Here is a 19,284-nt window from a genome sequence, read left to right on the forward strand (position 1 = left end):
TGGGTAGACTGCGAAATTGAATAGTATTTGCATTTGTGGTCTGTCATCCTGTCTCTCACCCAGTGCTATTCTGAATGAAATTAGGTCACAGGTTTCCTACTATTAAATACATGCTGGGTTAGTCTGACACTTTAAATGGTATATTTTCTGTTTAATGTTTGCTGACTACAAAAGGTAACTCGACTGTAGCCACAAGCTACTACAGTAACGCTTCCATGAAGATATAATGGTGAGTTTGTTGCCAAGGGTTCTTCCAAAGGATTGACCCAGCATTTAATGAGGCCAGACCAGTTCTGCCATTCCAGCTCCTAGCTGCAGTTCCTGGTTCTAGTTTTACAGAGCTGCTACCCTTATGAACATATTAACTGCACGAATAATAATACTACATGAAAAGTATGTAAACTGCCTGAGCAACATAACTGTGTATTTTAATGCAATTTAGAGAAGACTGTTTTTGTGTGGTGACCTGCCCAATCCTGGTTTCAGAAAGATCTTGTGTGCTTTTAGCTTGCATGCAATACTACGATGCTAATGTTAATGGGTGAGGGGATTTGATATGGCAATAAGCAAGTCTCTTCTAACAGGCATTATGTGCATGGACCATCTGGAAGAAATTGTGAAGCTAGTAGACTGTGACCCTATGATTGTCAAAGATGGCAAGTGGGTTGTGCAGAAATACATAGAGACACCCCTGCTCATCTTTGGTACCAAGTTTGATCTGCGCCAATGGTTCCTGGTGACTGACTGGAATCCACTTACCATTTGGTTCTATCGGCAGAGTTACATCCGCTTTTCTACCCAGCCCTTTTCCCTACACAACCTGGATACGTGAGTTTTGCATTTTCAGTCTTCTTGCCTGGATCTGGTATTACATTCCATGTGGATATGGGGAAATAAGAGGGAGGCAGGCAGACAGATAGTAAAAATGAGCAGTAAATGATATGGCGTGTTTCTAGAACTTGTGAAGTTGTGTTAAATCCATCACTGTTCATTCTGTTAATTTTTCCATTATTAATAGCTGCACAATTGTGAAATATTAGGAATCCAAAGTACCGTACATACTTTGTAAACTACAGGTTTGACAGTTTGAGCAGATTATTTGCAAAAGACATCCCTTAGATCACTGCTTCTTAAACTATGAATCCCAACCCCCAAATGGGGTCCCCTTAGCTCAATGTTGGGTCACAAAAAATTTGGCAACAGTAATAGTTTTTTTGATACCACCTATTTATATAAACCTATCATGGTTCAGCTGAAATATAAACCTGTACCTCCCAGTCTAGGCTTGCACTTTGCATTGCTTATTGACTCAAACTTCCCCTCCAATCTAGCTCCATCCACCTGTGCAATAACTCCATCCAGAAGCACTTTGAAAACTCACTGAATCGTCACGCTGGCCTTCCTTCTGACAACATGTGGTCCTCCGACCAGTTCCAGGTCCACCTACGGCAGATGGGGGCACCAGAGGCCTGGTCACGGGTGATCGTGCCAGGCATGAAGGCAGCAATCATTCATGCCATGCAAACCTCGCAGGACTTGGTGGAGTTCCGTAAAAGCAGCTTTGAGCTCTATGGTGCAGACTTTCTCTTTGGAGAAAACTATCAGCCATGGCTAATTGAGATCAATGCCAGTCCCACCATGGCAGCCTCCACGACCACCACCTCCCGACTTTGTGCCAGTGTACAGGAGGACACCCTGCGTGTGGTCATTGACCGCAAATATGATCGCAACTGTAGTACAGGAAACTTTGAGCTCATTTACAAACAGGTTAGTGGTTCTGTCTTAACTTTGTGTTATGGGGTAAACTTTGATTGTTAGAGACACTGGGAGGAAGCATTTCTCCCAGTGCTGTTTCTTTCTGATAGTGCTCTCTCTCTCTCTCTCTCTCTCTCTCTCTCTCTCTCTCTCTCTCTCTCTTTCTCTCTCTCTCTCCCCCCCCCCCTCATCCTATTACTCATTTACTCAATCATGTTGTTTACATCAAACCAAGAGTGGAACTCCCTGCAGCTTTTTTGCAACTCTTAGGGGGCCTTGAACATACCACTTCATCACATTGAAGCAGGGAAGTGTAAACCTCAGTCTTACTCAGTTTTTAAATGAAACAGCTGATTTTTCTACCTTCATCACACTGTTAAATGTATATGTGGAACTCTGTGATACTCAGCATTCTTTCAGTAGATTTGCTATCACACTTCAATTACTAGGCACCGCCCACCATCACCCCCTGTTCTTCGTGTGGAAAAACCTCCTTTCTTTGAAATGTCAGCTGTTATGTGTCTTCAATTCTTGAAGCACCAATGCTATGGACTTGTCAATATCAGAAGAGGAATTTTCTGCAGAAGGCCACCCTACTGGGATCTGCACGCATCATCCGAAAATACATCACACAGTCCTAGACACTTGGGAAGTGTTCGGCTTGTGATTTTGTGATACGAAATCCAGCATATCTATCTTGTTTGCTATGTCATAAAATAATAATAATAATAATAATAATAATAATAATAATAATAATAATAATAATAAAAAGCCCCCCCGCAGGTGCCACCTTGACGTGGTGGGGGGGCTTAACTGCTCCAATGATGACTGAGGGCTGTGCTGGCGGTAGTGTAACTACCGGCAGGTCCAACCAAGCCAGAGAGGCCTCAGCTGAGGAGCACAACCAAGAGCACCTAACCCATTAGCATTATGGAGAATCAAACCAAAACGAAGTCTATACTGGCTCGGTCGTCGCCCAGGATAAAAAGGACCGCGGTGGATGCTGCTGATTCTGGACATCCATCGACAAGTGGGCTATGGAATCATCAAAACCCAAATGAACAGTCACAGAAGTGGCAGAAATATACAATGCCAGAAAACCGCACAATTATGAAATGCTACTACAAATCTGAACCTCAAAGGCGTGGCTACCAAAAAAGGATGCATCAACTGTGGAAACAAGAGTACCCTGATTCACAGATAACAGAACCCCGACTGGCTGACCAACGAAGATTCATAATCAGAAACAAAGTGTTCAGTGAAGTTGAACTCACAGAAATCCAGAAAATTTGCAAAGTAAATTACCATCAGACCACAGCACAGACAGCAGCAGAGACTCCAGCAACACTTGGAATGGTGGAACAGATTGAACCAGAAGGAAGTGTGGAGCTTTTGCAAGAATTTGAAAAATCAGCACTTGAAACATCTGCTGAACCACCAGGAACCTTGACAGCAAGACAACAAGAGCTCAAAGATAAGATCATGGCTCATGCTGCAGCAAATGCCATAAGAAAGCGGCTCCCAACTCTAAAAACAGTGCCCAAGAGACACCTGGCACCTCTCATGAAAGATGTGAATACAGTACTCTCCACTGTCCAAATAACGTCAATTGAACAAACAAACCAGTACGCCTATAGTGCAGCAGTGATAGTAATAGAAGAGCTTGGGCTCTTACAACCAAGGCAGCCCCAAAGAAAATCGACTGGAAAACCAAAGTGGAAGGTCAGGCTAGAGTTGAAAATCAAGAAACTTAGATCAGATGCAAGTAACCTGAAAAATATGAAAGAGAAGAAACTGAAGAATGACAAAATCAAGCAATACCTGATCCGAAAGTACTGGCTGAACACCAGAAAAATTGAAGAATCTTTGGAAACCGTGAAAGAACAAATTACAGCAACAGCCAGAAAAATTGAAAGGTATGAAGCCAGAATCATCCAGTACAGACAAAATCAACTGTTTCAATCAGACCAAAGACGGTTCTACCAGAGCCTGAACCAAACAACAGACACAGTAACCATAAAGCCAGAGAAAACTGCAACAACGAAGTTCTGGAAAGAGCTTTGGGAAAATAATAAGAACTACAACAAAAACGCTGGGTGGATAAAGGAGTTTGAAAGAAAATTCTCACAGAACAAAATGGAACAGATGGAAATAACAACTGAAATGATCAGCAAACGAGTGCAAAAAGTCAAGAACTGGACATCGCCTGGTAGTGATCAACTTCATGGATTTTGGCTCAAACATCTGATTAGTTTACATGAAAAAATGGCCCAACAATTCAATGAGATGCTGCAGAAAGGAAGTATCAGTGAATGGCTAACAACTGGAAGAACATACCTGATACAAAAGGATCCAACAAAAGGAGCAGCACCAGGAAACTACAGGCCAATAACGTGTCTGCCCACTATGTTTAAACTACTGACTGGCATCATAGCTGACAGAATTCAAGACTATCTTGAAGAAAAAACATCTTGCCAGATGAACAGAAAGGCAACAAACGGAAAAGCAGAGGCACAAAAGACCAGTTATTGATTGACAAAATGATTCTGGAGAACTGTAAGAGCCGAAAAGCTAATATTCACATGACGTGGATTGACTACAAAAAGGCCTTTGACTCACTCCCACACAGCTGGATCATCAATTGCCTGGACGCCATCGGGATTAGTAAAAACGTTGGCACCTTCATTGAAAACATGATGGAGCACTGGAAAACTGAACTGTTTGCTGGAAATGAAAGCTATGGACTTGTCAACATCAGGAGAGGAATTTTCCAGGGAGATTCATTGTCCCCTCTGCTTTTCATTATTGCCATGATCCCTCTGTCAACAATCTTACAAAAAACAAATCTCGGCTACCAAACATCTAAGAATTCTCACAAAATTTCTCATTTGATGTACATGGATGACCTGAAGCTATATGGGAAAACGGAAACTGAAATCCAGTCTCTGACCAACATTGTCCGAATTTTTAGCACTGATATCAACATGGAGTTTGGTTTGGACAAATGTTCAACAGTGGCATTGAAGAAGGGAAAAATCATTGAAAGTGAGGGCATAAATATGCCCAATGGCCAAACAATAAAGTGTCACCAGCCAGAGGCCTATAAATATCTGGGCATATTACAGCTGGACAACATCAAGCATGAACATGTGAAGACTGTGGTCAGCAAAGAATACACACAAAGAGTCAGAAAAATTCTCAAAAGCAAGCTCAATGGAGGCAACACCATCAAGGCCATAAACACCTGGGCCATACCTGTCATAAGATATACTGCTGGCATCATAAACTGGACACAGATGGAACTGGACAATTTGGACAGAAAAACAAGAAAACTCATGACCATTCATCATTCACTGCACCCTCGCAGTGATGTTGACCGGCTCTATCTGCCTAGAAGATCAGGGGGCAGAGGACTCTTACAAGTAAAACAAGCAGTCAAAGAAGAAGAACATGCCCTGGCAGAATATGTAAAGCAAAGTGAAGAACCTGCTTTGATTGAAGTCAAAAATCAGAAACTCCTCAAAGCACAGCAGACAAAAAACCAGTACAAGAAAACCACACTACAAACTAGAGCTGACAGCTGGCACAACAAAACATTGCATGGAAAGTTCCTTGACAAAATTGAAGGAAAAGCTGATAAGGAGAAGACCTGGCTCTGGCTCACGAATGGGACCCTGAAGAAGGAGACAGAAGGCCTGATCCTTGCAGCCCAGGAGCAAGCCATCAGAACAAAGGCAATTAAGGCCAAGATCGAAAAATCAGCTGATGACCCAAAATGCAGACTGTGCAAGGAAGCTGACGAAACTATTGATCATATCCTCAGCTGCTGTAAGAAAATCGCACAGACAGACTACAAACAGAGGCACAACTGTGTGGCCCAAATGATCCATTGGAACTTATGCCTCAAGTACCACCTCCCAGCAGAAAAGAACTGGTGGGATCACAAACCAGGAAAGGTCGTGGAAAATGAACACGCAAAGATACTGTGGGACTTCCGAATCCAGACTGACAAAGTTCTGGAACACAACACACCAGACATCACAGTTGTGGAAAAGAACAAGGTTTGGATCATTGATGTTGCCATCCCAGGTCACAGTTGCATTGATGAAAAACAACAGGAAAAACTCAGCCGCTATCAGGATCTCAAGATTGAACTTCAAAGACTCTGGCAGAAACCAGTGCAGGTGGTCCTGGTGGTGATGGGCACACTGGGTGCCGTGCCAAAAGATCTCAGCCGGCATTTGGAAACAATAGACATTGACAAAATCACGATCTGCCAACTGCAAAAGGCCACCCTACTGGGATCTGCACGCATCATCCGAAAATACATCACACAGTCCTAGACACTTGGGAAGTGTTCGACTTGTGATTTTGTGAAATGAAATCCAGCATATCTATCTTGTTTGCTGTGTCATAATAATAATAATAATAATAATAATAATAATAATAATAATAATAATAATAATAGCATTTAAAATGGGTCCCGACTGAATTTATTCTCCAGTGCAGAAACATCCAGAGAAAGGGTATGGAGCTTAAGAAACTATAACTCCCAGAACTGCACAGCATGGAGACATGGTATAATAATACTAATCCTTTTCTCCTGGCTTTCCCATGCAACACTAGGCACAGACATATCACCGAAGGAAGAGGAAGGGGGAAGGAAAGATCAAAGAGGAGAGTAAAGAAGAAAGGAAAGAGGAAAGGAAAGGAAAAAAGAAAAAAGACAGGACAAAGGACAGGACAGAGGACAGGACAAAGGACAGGACAGGGATAGGACAAAGGACAGGACAGAGGACAGGGCAAAGGACAGGGTAAAGGACAGGACAGGACAGAGGAAAAAGGACAGGACAGAGGACAAAGGACACAACAAAAGACAAAGGACAGGACAGGGGACAGGACGGGACAGGACCTGGAAAAGCTATTTTTTAAAATAAAATTGTTCTGGCGAAGTAAAAAATCTGTGAACAAAAGGTAATGTTTTCCCTAATAAGGGTACTTTTGGCTCCTCTCACAAATTCCCCTCCCACAAATTGGGGAAACATTTCATTTTAATCCTGGGAGCAACAAATGCCATTACATTAGAGAATTGGCCAAACATCTGGATCATTACCAAAAATGCACTTTCCCACCACCTTCTGAAACATTTGAAAAGAATACTGACCCCCACACTTAAAATACGCAAAGAATGCTCTATCCTACACTTGAAGCTCCTTCCTCCTGCCTGGCTTTTCAGATATCTGTTGTCTATAGTAGTCATATTGCTCATACATTCTACATTGACTACTATAGGCCAATAGGTGTTTAAGAAGCCAGGCTAAAAGAGCACGGTGACTATTAGAAATCTATTGGAGCTTCCTTAGAGCTGGTGGTAGTGGGTGATTATCTTAATTGTTATATCACACATGGCTCTCTGCTCCACATTTTGTATTCAAGCAACAGTTGAAATAAGAGGATGTACAACAAAAAGTCATCCAGTGAGCCTCATGACAGAATGGCAACTACAACTTGAATCCGCAATTCCTAATAAGTAATATCCTGGGGAATTTCATTTTAAGGATTTTTTGGCTTTCTTCATGTATGGCTTTCCAGTATCTAGTAGCGTCTTTACACGACCACCACATATGAAAGAAACTCCTGTCATGGTCATGACATTTCCAATAGCTCTTTTCTAGATTTTTGTACATCAACCCTAATTTCTTTGATGTCATGTACCAACAGTGGAACATCTTTAACCAATTTTCTTTTAGGTCACGTTGAGTAAGTATACTTTAATTTTTTATTCCAAATTCATTCCCATTCATTTATATTTATTGATCTTTTTATATTTTCTGCCCATTTAATCATACAAGGTTTCACTCCTTCCATCTCCATTGACCAATCCAGCAGTTTATTGTACATTTTTGTAATTACCTTTTTCTCCATTACTAATATTTTATCCCAGAATTCTTTTTGGCTGAAGCCTAGCTTCTTATCTTAATTGTAATAATCTCTAATTTGTAGATAGTGGAGCCATGAAATGTTGTTGTAATTTTGTTTAATTTCTTCATGGGATTTCAGAATTTGTGAATTCTTTCTGTCTGTCTGTCCTGTCTGTCCAAACATCATTGAATGTTTGCCGTGTGTGTGTAATGTGATCCACCCTGAGTCCCCTTAAGGAGATAGGGCGGAATATAAATAAAATGTTGTTGTTGTTGTTGTTGTTATTATTATTTTATTTTCTTATATTTTCTACCTGCAGGCAGCTGTGGAAGTTCCCCAGTATGTTGGCACTAGTCTCTTGGTAGAAGGGTCTATGGTTAAGAAGCCTCAGTATTCCTTCCAAAGAAGCCCTGTCCCCGGTGACACCAGGAATGGCTGCGATACTCAGTCATCCAAGACACCTAAGCTGGTCTTCCAGCGTGCTAATCACAGTGTCCATCGGACAGCTACGCCATGCTGGGCAACAAAAAAGGCTGTGGAGCCAGCATCCCCTGGGAAGGAGAACAAAGCTAAGGAGAAGGCTGCTGTCAGCAAGATCCCCTCTGTAACATCTGACGCACCCAAGCTGTCCACAAAGCTAAAAACTGACCCCTGTAACCGGAAGGTACTGATAGCCCACAGCATGGCAACCACCACCACCACCACTTCGGGGAATGACGTCTCACAGCCAGCCGAGCTCTGTGCCAAATCCAGCTCTCAGAAGCTGGCTACTTGCCCAGGACAATCTGATCTCCATCATACCAAGCCATCTAAACTCATGGGTTTAGTGGTGCAGGACCAGGTACCCGGCAAGGCAACCCAAGTGGCAGGTAGGGAACTGTTTTTGAAGCTGCACTTGCAGAAAACGAGGTCTGCCTCTGCCTCTGGGAAGCCGCCAGCCTCCTACACTTTCTCTTACCCTGTGAGGCCCAACATGCAAGAATGCTTGCGGCATTTCAAGCAGTGCTTCCTGCAGAATGTGCCTATGCCTCTGACTCCTTTGTCCCCTTTAACTATGAATTTGCCTTCAACTGCAAAGCTTAATGCCATTAGAGCCTCCATGATCAAAAGGTGGAATCTCAGAAGGGACAGAACCTTCCGGTGACGTTGGAGCAACCCTGGCTTTGGGTCTCTGATGGCAGACAGGCATTATGCTATATAAGGTCTGGGCAGCACTGATGAGGAGCTGTACAGATAGGAAATCATGTGTCTGGGAGCTGGGTTCTCCTTCCCAATAAAGGATTTTGGCAAAAAGTTGACCGGAGTGTATAATGGAAGAGTAAGCAGCAGGTTAGAGTAGATGGGGGAATGATAGGATGATTGCCTTTCACATCTACTCATGAGGCAGTTAAGGGTCATTTCTGAGGCAATGATGTAGCCAGAGGGAGTTAGATGTACTCTAGGGACTAACATATAAGGAAGAGAACACAGAAAAAGGCTAGTGTATGAAGACGTGACTCTAAGGATGGCTTGTGTTCTTAAAATCACAATCAGAAAGTTCTTCACAAGAAAATTATTCATTGGCTAAACATTAGCCAGAATTTTGAGTCTAGGGCAGAGTAAAATATATGGCTGAAGAGCTCAGAAGCCAATGTAGCAGAAATGTTTTTAGTCCTGATGAGCAAATATGAGAAATACAATAAATTTGGGCAGAAAAGGTCAGAGCTAAGGACTGTTCAACCAAGCATTCTGCTTGCCAAAATGCTGTTTTATTTCTTCCCGTTGGATTAGGGACTGCTTGACATCCAGGATGCAGAGAGAAAGGTATTGGGGCCCAGGTGACAAAGACAAGATGGAAAGAATTGTTTGAACTGCAGTGCTTGCTATCAAAAAGATAAGACCACAAAACAAGTGTTTTCTTTTGAGTAGATATGGGGAGGAGACTGGTCATGCAGTGGTACATTCAAGTTCAAGAAGACTATAGAACACCAGGCATGTTTGTGCTGGGAGTGGTTTAGTGCAAAACAAAAGGAAGCAATTAGGGCTATGTTGTGGCGGTCTTCTCTGATTTTATTACAGGCGAGCATGAAAAATGTGATGACTGCTTTTAAAAATCATTCAGTTTAATTTCAGAATTGATTTATCAAAATGCCAATCTTCCATTTCCAGATTGTGACCCACACCCAGTTTACTGCCAAACTCAAGTTGTCCTACACGAGTTGTATGTTGTGTATGTCTAAAGTTTGTAAAAATGGGAGGGTGAAATTAAGACAAAATGGTAAAAACATTTTGCAATCAGAAAATTAAAAGTGGGTCCCATGTTGCAGGTTGAAATTCAAAGGTGGGCGCCACACTTGAAAAACTGAAGACTCCTGTTGTAACTTAACTGACGCCTGGGTGCCAGCAGTACAAGTTCTCTTTGGAGCTTGATGGCTTTTACCCATCTTGACCCAGGAGCTGACTGTTTTTTTTAAAACATTTGTTCTTAGAGAGCTGTTCCCTTAAGACTTTTAAGAGTGTGTAAGAAATCAATTATAAATAAATACAAGTTCTTCACTAAGATAACCAAAATCTTGTACCAAGAAAATATTATTTTGTATTCCTGCTTATTTTTCATCACGTTATTCTATTTCCATCAGTATTGAAGAGGGACAAAGTGCATGACTCAGGCAACTCCAACATGGCATTCACTCCTCATCATATTTTGTCATGAACTTGCCTACATATTTTTCAATTTACATCTTAGGTCTCAAGCTCTAGAACATTGGTTCTTGTTTCTTAAGATGGAAATATGGATTTCAACATGGTGAATGACCTAGCACCAAATGCAGAGTTTGTGTGGATATATTGTAGAGTTGGAGTATATAGCTGGAGAGTAGCTATGGAAACAGTAAAAAGTTATCTCCTAAATCAAAAATTCTGCTCCATCCAAATGAAAAAAAAAATTCAGCACTCAAAATTCTAGCTTTCCATTAGGTTAAAACTTCATTTGAGCATTTAGAAATATAATTGTCCCTCTACATTTTTGGATTTGATTATTTGCAGATTTGATTAAAATGTTCCCTCTAAAAATCTCTTGGTCTTCCAGCATGATTCTGTGGTCAATGTTTGCCCAAAGTTGACCCTGGAGGACCTATAGAGAACATCTCTCTAGGAATCTCTAGGATCTCCAGTGCAATTCTGCTGATATGATCTGGGATATAAACCCCTTCTTAAGTTAATCATGATATTATTCCCAACAGTCCCTATTGCAATAAAAGTACATGAAAATCACAAAAGGCTTCCCTGTAAAAGGGGTTTACATCCTGAAACACATTGGGCTCATGAAATGTGCATGATGTATTTGATGGTACTTTGAAACTAACCTCTCCTTGTGTTATTGTACATCTTTTGTACCATTCCTCTTCCTGATCACATTTCTCATATGGAAGGCTTCTGCACTTGTAGTATAGAACTTATGCTTTGAAAACGGTGTGTTTTTCAGTCCACAGGTTTTCAGTCATGCGTTTGCTGCTGTAGGCCTCTTCATTACGCATTATGGTATGTTATGTTCCCCACCACCACCTCCTCCCTAACTCAGTTGCTCTTGAATTGTCTTGTTTCATGTCCCTAGGATCTACTTGGTTCTGTGGTCTGCTTGTAGTTGTTGGTTAAAATATTGTGAGTTTCAGACAGATGTTGCATGGGATGGTTTTGCTCCCCTTTCAAAACTCGAGCTTATCCTTGACTTTGGTCTTAGTTTGGGAGATATACTTGCCTTTCAGCTTTCTCTCTCTGTAAATAACTGAACAGCTGACCAAATGTATTCAAGAAGCACGTCGAGGTTTAGTGCTTTCCTGGATCTTACCCTAAGCCCACATGCTCTGTTATCTTTCCAGGCCCAGTGGCACTCCGCTTCTGCAAAGATGGAAAGGCCGTGGCAAGTTGGCAAGTGCTGTGCTGCTCTTCCACAGCTGGAGCTTTGTTTCCTGTATTTCCCAAACTCCGTTACCACAAGGCACCAGTCACCTCTTGCCAGGCTCAGGTATATAGTTAGTCCCTGAGTGCTTGTGGGGTGACATTGCCTGCTCTGAGGTGCTCTACTAGCCAACCTAGTTTGTAGAACTGACCCCTTCCCTTCCTTCTTTTACATCTCCACTGATGGGACAACCCACAGATACCTTCCCTTAGAATGCTATGTGACTTCAACCAGTAGTTGAGATGTAACCACACACTCTGTGGACAAGCTTCCTTCTCCCAAACCAGTAACCATTGATCCTTTCCTCGTCCATATGCCTAGGATACACAGTCACCACAGGACCTGAAGTTGCCCCCTCTTGTACCTGCTTTAGGAAGCCTGATGTCAGTATTGCCTCCCGTGGAAGGGAAAGGACTACGAAACCACATGGAATAATTCTACTAAGGCAGCTGGTTCTGCACCTTTAATGCAGTAGAAAGTATGGAGGAAGTGCATGTAAATGCACATAGTTTACCCTGTTTTGGAACTTCAACAAGAATATCAGTGGACAGTGTGATTCCTGGACTTCCCTTTTGTGTGGTTGGGTGTTCTTCTGAAGTCTTCATTCCTTCATTGTGGAAGCAAAACTTCATTTTTGAAGAACTCTTCATTGAGAACCCTTCCTCCTCCTTATGTACAAGAAGAGAATATAAATCATGGAAATAAAAGACAGTACACAATGTGAAACCTCTAGGATACAGATGGTGCATTGGTCAAGGTGGAGACGGCCATGGGCTATCTCTCATCCCCTACCACAGGCACTTCGAATCTATCTACAGAGACGCACATCGGCCTCATTTGGAAGAATGGGAACAATTTTACTGTCCTCTATCACCTTGAAAAAAAAGTTTTAAATGAATTCCTATTTGCTATCATGGTCCCTAACTATGAACTGTAACTTGGCCAGCTCAGGATTAACAGCTCAGGGTACATACCAGAGTATTTATATCTGAGCAGGAGAGCTGCAACATAAAATATGTGAATGTCAAAGAAAACTAGGTTTTTATACATCTGTGATGAAGTGGGGACTAATTGCAGACACAAAAGACCTTTTACACTTTATAAAATGTGTATTTAATGGGAAACTTCAAACATAAGAGCTAGAATACCACAGACCTCAGTATTATTGCTGAAGTAGATTTCAAGCAGGATGGCTATATCTGTTCCTTGCATTTTAATCAGATAGCTTTTTAGCTCTTGAATTTTTGCCTGTCAAAGAGCTACAAAAGGCACAAAATATTGGGTTTTTTTAAGCCATGGGTGGCAGAAACTGTTATAGAGTGTATAGACACAACTTGAGTAAGTCCATTATGGCAATAAGTGCATTGTGTTCTTGTGCAATCAAATTTAGAGAGAACTTTTCCTTATGTTATCAAGCCAAGTTGGATTTGCATAACAATGATAGGTAAAGGTAAAGGTTTCCCCTGATGTTAAGTCCAGTCATGTCTCACTCCGGGGGTTGGTGCTCATCTCCATTTCTAAGCCGAAGAGCTGGTGTTGTCCATAGACACCTCCAAGGTTATGTGGCCAGCATGACTGCATGGAGCGCCGTTACCTTCCCGCCAGAGTGTTACCTATTGATCTACTCACATCGGCATGTTTTCGAACTGCTAGGTTGGCAGGAGCTGGAGCTAACAGTGGCCACTCACGCCACTCCCGGGGTTTGAACCTGGGACCTTTCGGTCTCCAGCTCAGTGCTTTAACGCACTTCGCCACTGGGGCTCTATAGCAATGATAGGATGGCATTTTTCTTGAGGCCACTAGTGCTTCCCCCCTTAATAACAGGTTCATGTAGTACTGTTTGGCCTTTTAGTCCACAACAAATTCCTCATTCCTATCAACTCAGAGCAGAATTTTGAAAGATTCTAAAGGGTACTAAACCTAAATAGAGGTACTTGGAAGATGACTTTCTTCAGCCTGATGCCTCTCTCCTCATCTCCAATTAGGGCAACCTTACTGATTAGAGATTATGAAAATTGTTGTATAACACTTCTAGAAGGTCTTGGGTTGGGGACAAAGTTGCAGATAACCCGTCAGAAACATGAGGAAAAAAATGTAAACAGAAAAAAGTCTCAGTTCACTGACTGTATCCTTTAAAGAGCAGGATAGCTGAGATCACCCTATAGAAAAATAGCTGCTTCCCGTTTTCTTAGTCGGCATGGCATTTTCTTATAAGTCATTTCTTTCATTGCTGTTCCTGTTGTATTACGCTTCTGAAATTTATAACCAGGCCAGGAACCTGTAGCTTTACAGATGTTGGACTGTAGCATCCACTAGCCCACTATCATGACCATTTCTTGGGAGTAATGGGCCAGTGGTACATCAGCTACAATTTTCCTTCATTCCTGAATATTGATAGTGTTATCTGTGAATGGTGGGAATTATAGTTCCTTCACAAGAAGGCAAGATTCTTGGGCCTGCTTTACAACCAGAAAGGCCATTTAGACCCTTCTTCCACCTGATCTTATCTAGCACTTACTTTCTCACCCATCCCTTCTGTTCCATTCAGTATTTTCCAGAATAGTATCATCTTTAACTTTAGACTAAAGAGCAAGAAGTAGTCACGTTTGTGTGTCTCGTCTTGATCTTTTCAACCAAGCAGGCAGATTTGGTTGTAGACAAGTCAATGTATTTCTTGTTTGCCTCATTCCCTTCTTCCCCATTGTGGTATTGCTTGGGGGCTCTCTCCTTGGGCATATTTCTGGATCATGTTAAAGCTTGGTAGTCGGCATGTTAGAAAGAGTAAACCTCCAATCTGCAACTGTGCTGTATAGATCGTTACCAGACTAAGAACAAACTCAATATAATGCCAGTCAGCAATCCTTTCAGGAACAAATTGTTGACAGCATGTTAACTTTGTCTTAGAAAAAAGGAGCTCACAGTGAGATATATGGTGAGAAAGGATTATACACACACACACACCCTTTTTAGTACTCCTGATGCCTGCTTTTGTTCCCCTTAACTGTGTTCTAGATAGAGGACAAAAAAATCAGCTAGAACCATGGGAAAGGTAAGTGACTTCCAATCTGTAGGGTGGTGTCCAGAATTCTCACCTGGGGCGTTGTATGGGAACTGAAATGTAGATGGAAAGCAAGAATATTTCATCCTGTCACTTCATGGGAGAATATGATACTTGGACTTATTAAGTGCATTATGGTAGAATAGCGTTTAGTAAATGTGTATATCTGATAATTAATTGTCTCTGTTTAATGACTAGTTGATTCTATGTTTAAATGCTAAGACTGAGAAAAGAGATCATGATTTTATAGAATTACTGTTTGTAAATGTCTCCCATGTTGGCCTAAGGAGCTGACCCCAGAAATCCATATTCCAAGTTGATTCTCTTCAAATACTTGTGATATTTTCCCCATCCTAAAGTGGCGAGCATTGTAGCCCATCGACATCCAGAGAATTCCGGGGAGCGGGTGAGCTCCCATCTGTCAGCTCTAGCTCCCCATGCAGGGACATGAGAAAAGCCTTCCACAGGATGGTAAAACATCAAACATTTAGGCATCCCCTGGGCAACATCCTTACAGATGGCCAATTCTCTCACATCAAAAGCAATTTGCAGTTTCTCAAGTCGCTCCTGACACTCACAAAAAATCCAGAGAATAAAGCTGAGAGGACTGTGACAGAGTGTCCATGGGGATATGTATAGCCCACTCGACCATGTTGGGAGTTCAAGCCACAGACTCCCTGATTACTGGCTATATTGGCTGAGACTGTTGTCAGATGCAGTCCCTACAATATAAGGCTATCTACCTGATCTCCACCCATTTCAGGATGTGGTCTGGCTTCCTGTGACATTTCCTCCACTTAGAAATCTTGTTTATATAGGAAGTTCTAACTAGGAGATAGCTTCTGTACAAATCCACTGTGGTCTTAATGGTAGGATCAACACACTCCTTTGCTACTACTTTTCTTGTATGAGGTGGATAGTGAAGGCAACAGAGCACATCTTTTGCATGCAGACAGCTTCAGTTTAAGGTCCCTGGCATCTCTGCTTGAACAATGTTGGGGAAAAGAAATGGTTCTGCATGAAACCACGTAGAGCTATTTATTACTGCAGTTCATAATATTAGGTTCAATAGTTCCCTATTTGGGATCCCCAGGTGTTATTTTCAGTTTCTATCATCATAGACCATGCTGGACAGTGTGATGGAAGGTGCAGCCCAAATTCTGGGAACCCTAGAGCTGGGTATTGCTGACCTAGATGAACAACTGTAGCCTTATCGTGTGCCTTCAAGTCATTTGTGACCTAGCATGTTATAAAACAGCATAGAATCATAGGCTCATAGAGTTGGAAGAGACCAATGGGCTATCTACTCCAACCTCTTGTCATGCAGAAAAAGCACAAAGTATCCTTGTATCACATTTAGTGTGAGATACTTTGTGTATCTGCTGTAGTTGCTGAGGAACCCTTCTAGAAGCTGAACTTGAATCAAAACACCTTCTGGAATGGCTATGATTTAATTCTTACTATAGCAGGCTGTGGTTATTTATTTTGTCATGTTCTGTTATGGCAATAACTGATAGGGCTCTAGATGCTAAACCTCAGTGTTGTGGGTTGACATAAAAGAAACCAAATAAGCATCAACTCCATTCACTCTTCAAATAATGGTTAAAGAGGAAAGTTTTGGCCTATATCCTATAATTATAATTCCTTAGGCCACAAATCACTGACTATAATCAGAAGCACATATTGTGTGCATTATGCATGAAGTCATTGCTTTTTTATCATTCTTAATATCATCAGTGCCTTGTGATTTGTGAATCCTGGTTTGTAAAAGAATAAACTTTTTTAGTCTGTTAAACTGATCTATGTTCTCTGTTTTTACAATTTGGGGGAAATAGCTTGTGTTTTCTTTTGGTTCTACCTATCTGGAGAAGATAAAGAAGACTTGAATTTCAAGTGGCAAAAACTGAAAAGATTCTGTAAAAAAAAAAAAAACCACACACAACACAGCAGTGGTAGTTTCTATGTTATAGTGCTCTCAGTGCCCTTTTATGATACAAGTGACATTTAGTATCTCCATTTGAGAAGAGGTAAATTAAGGTGGTTGATGTGTGCCTTCAAGTCTTCTCCAATTTGTGGCAACCCTGTTTTCCTGCCAAGATTTGTTTAGAGAGGGTTTGCCCCCTTGCCTTCCTCTGAGGCTGAGAAAGTGTGATTTGCCCAAAGTTACTCAGTGAGTTTCCATGATCAAGCAAGGATTTGAATCCTAGTCTCTTGAGGTCCAACACTCAAACCACTCCACCACCCTAGTGCTCTTTGTTGAAGTTGCTATGTGTCAAACCACTTTTCCCTTTGCATGCCATTTCTTTCTCTTGGGACTGGCTTCAGCATTTCGGACGATAAATGTACACACTACGTTTGGGAGGTCTGTTCACCGGAGCTTCCCAAGAACTACATCCCTTCCTCATATCCAGTACATATAGGCTACTCTTCTCACAGATCGACCTGGTTTCTCAAAGACATATAGCTATGTTCTCATTTAGCAGTAGGCATTCCACATCTTCCTGGATCTAGGCAAGCCTGGAAGCATCTAACCTTGGCATACCAATCAAATGTTCTAGATGTGTCTCTTTTCTCCTCCTCTGTCCCCTTTAACTAGTTAAACAGAAATAGGGCAGAATCCTATGGAATCCACACAAGTAACTGGAACTGTCCTGAAGGCCTGGTTGGCATCAACATAAGTTGAGGTACCAAATAAAAACATAGCAGCCAATTAAAAGCGTTGGGGCCTCGAATATTTATTTCAAAATTCTTGATGCAGTTTTAAAATCAGTATTAATCTTTCAAACCTGTTTTTAATTAATTGTGTTTGCTTTTAGTCTATATTTTATTGTTTTAAGATGATAATATTGATATCTATACACTATCTTGAGATCTCGATAAAGGAGGAGACAGAAGTATTTTAATCAATGATAAAGGATGGTTGTCTGATTAGTAAAAAAGCTTTTGTGCATTCGCAGGGGCTGATTCTAAGTGTAGATGCTACATAGCTCCTAAAAAAGACCATTTGTGTGTGCTTTCAAGTCACTTGAAACTTTATGGTGACCCCACAAATTTTCTTAGGCAAGGCATATTAAGTCGGTTTCCTCTAAAATGCAGCCTACATCACCTAGTGTTGGTTGTTGGTCTACCATCCAAATACTAACTAGAGCTAATCCTGCTTAGCTTCCAAGATAAGACAGGAATTAGTGCCTTTGTTACCCAAGCTTAAATGCTTTGGATTTGTGTGTTTGTATTTTGAGACCTATCTTCTGTCTTTCTAACTAGCTATCAAATTCAGATAGGAATACTTACATACTCAGCCATTGAGGATGATTTACGGTACTCAAAAGCAGCTGCTGCCCAGCTCCTTTCCGTTCTCCCAGGAGTTCAGTGGAAAACTATTCCTGCATCACATTAATATTAATTAAACAACACTCTCCTGCCATTTCGATTCGAGTAGAGCAACTGTCACATCTCAAGAGACTGCTTCGTTTTCCTAATTGCTCTGCTCTATCCATGCATAGTCTATGTAACCTCACCGCTCTTAGGATTACTGAACATATCAGTCTATTCTAATAATGAGATCTGAGTTTTCTAGGCAAAGAGATTTAGATACTGCCGCATGTTGCAGCTCTTCAGTATGAGCCATAGCGATCTAAAGCTAAGAAGTCTTTTCTTCCAAGTCACAAATGCATTGTTTCTCTACTATGTAAACCCAATTGTTAATAAGAGGTACATGCATGGAAGCTGGGAACATATTCTCGTTTGTTGCTTCATTTTGTCAAAACTAGCCTACTCAGAGGCCTTCTGTTTATATACTTTACAAAGTGTTTTACCAAAGCAAACTCAAGATTTTTATCGAACATAGTTCTGCTATTAGGGAGGGAGAAAGACTTGCTTCTGTAAAACAAATTCAACAATCCAGCCTTGAATGAAGAATTAATCTCATAGTGCAGCTACACTATAGAATTAATGCAGTTTGACACCACTTTAACTGCCATGGCTCTTTAGCCTTCTCTGCCAGAGTGCTGCTGACTCACCAAGCTACAATTCCCATTATTCCATAGCATTGAGTCATAGCAGTTAAAGTGGTGTCAAACTGTATTATTTTTAGTGTGTAGATGCACCCTTAGCTGTTACATCATTTACCTTTCAGAAGGCAATAAACAGTATTTGTTCACATCCTAGGCATTCATATATATATATATATATATATATATATATATATATATATATATATATATTCCATATTTAGATATGTAGTGTGCATATATATATATATATATATATATATAGAGAGAGAGAGAGAGAGAGAGAGAGAGATCCCAAGAATTCTGTTGTTGCTGCTTGCTGTTTACTGGGAGGATTACTCTTAACTCTTCTTTCCAATATGAACCATCGTCTTTAGAAAAGAGTTTAGAACTATTAAATTATATGGTTATAGCTAGACCTCATGTGTCTCTCAAAAGACTTGTATAAATCTGGCTAACAAGACCAAATGAGATTATGATTCAGCCTGAAAAGAAAAGGAACCAGGACTAGAAGCCTGCTGTCTTTTGCTATCTCACACTCCTTTAGTTCAACGAAGCTCTCAAAATGTGAGTAGATAAATAGGGATTGCTTTTAAAAAGCG

The 19,284-nt window shown here is 41.1% G+C and overlaps 1 protein-coding gene across 6 annotated transcripts in view; it reads left to right on the top strand.

The window, feature by feature from the left end:
• ttll3 (tubulin tyrosine ligase like 3) overlaps positions 1-16,467 on the top strand; it is a 44,676-nt gene extending 28,209 nt beyond the window's left edge. For 5 of the 6 annotated variants that reach the window (XM_008105560.3, XM_062973745.1, XM_062973744.1 and 2 more), the window contains 3 exons: positions 585-828; positions 1,332-1,767; positions 7,997-10,227. In XM_008105560.3, coding sequence (XP_008103767.2) covers positions 585-828; positions 1,332-1,767; positions 7,997-8,821 — 1,505 coding nt within the window. In that variant the 3' untranslated portion in view covers positions 8,822-10,227. Of the gene's footprint in view, positions 1-584; positions 829-1,331; positions 1,768-7,996; positions 10,228-11,534; positions 11,681-11,935 lie in introns of those variants that run through there. The other variant, XM_062973747.1, reaches the window with a different exon arrangement.
• Positions 16,468-19,284: the final 2,817 nt, after the last annotated feature.

This window comes from Anolis carolinensis, chromosome 2, assembly GCF_035594765.1.
Source record: "Anolis carolinensis isolate JA03-04 chromosome 2, rAnoCar3.1.pri, whole genome shotgun sequence".
Classification (NCBI taxonomy): domain Eukaryota; kingdom Metazoa; phylum Chordata; class Lepidosauria; order Squamata; family Dactyloidae; genus Anolis; species Anolis carolinensis.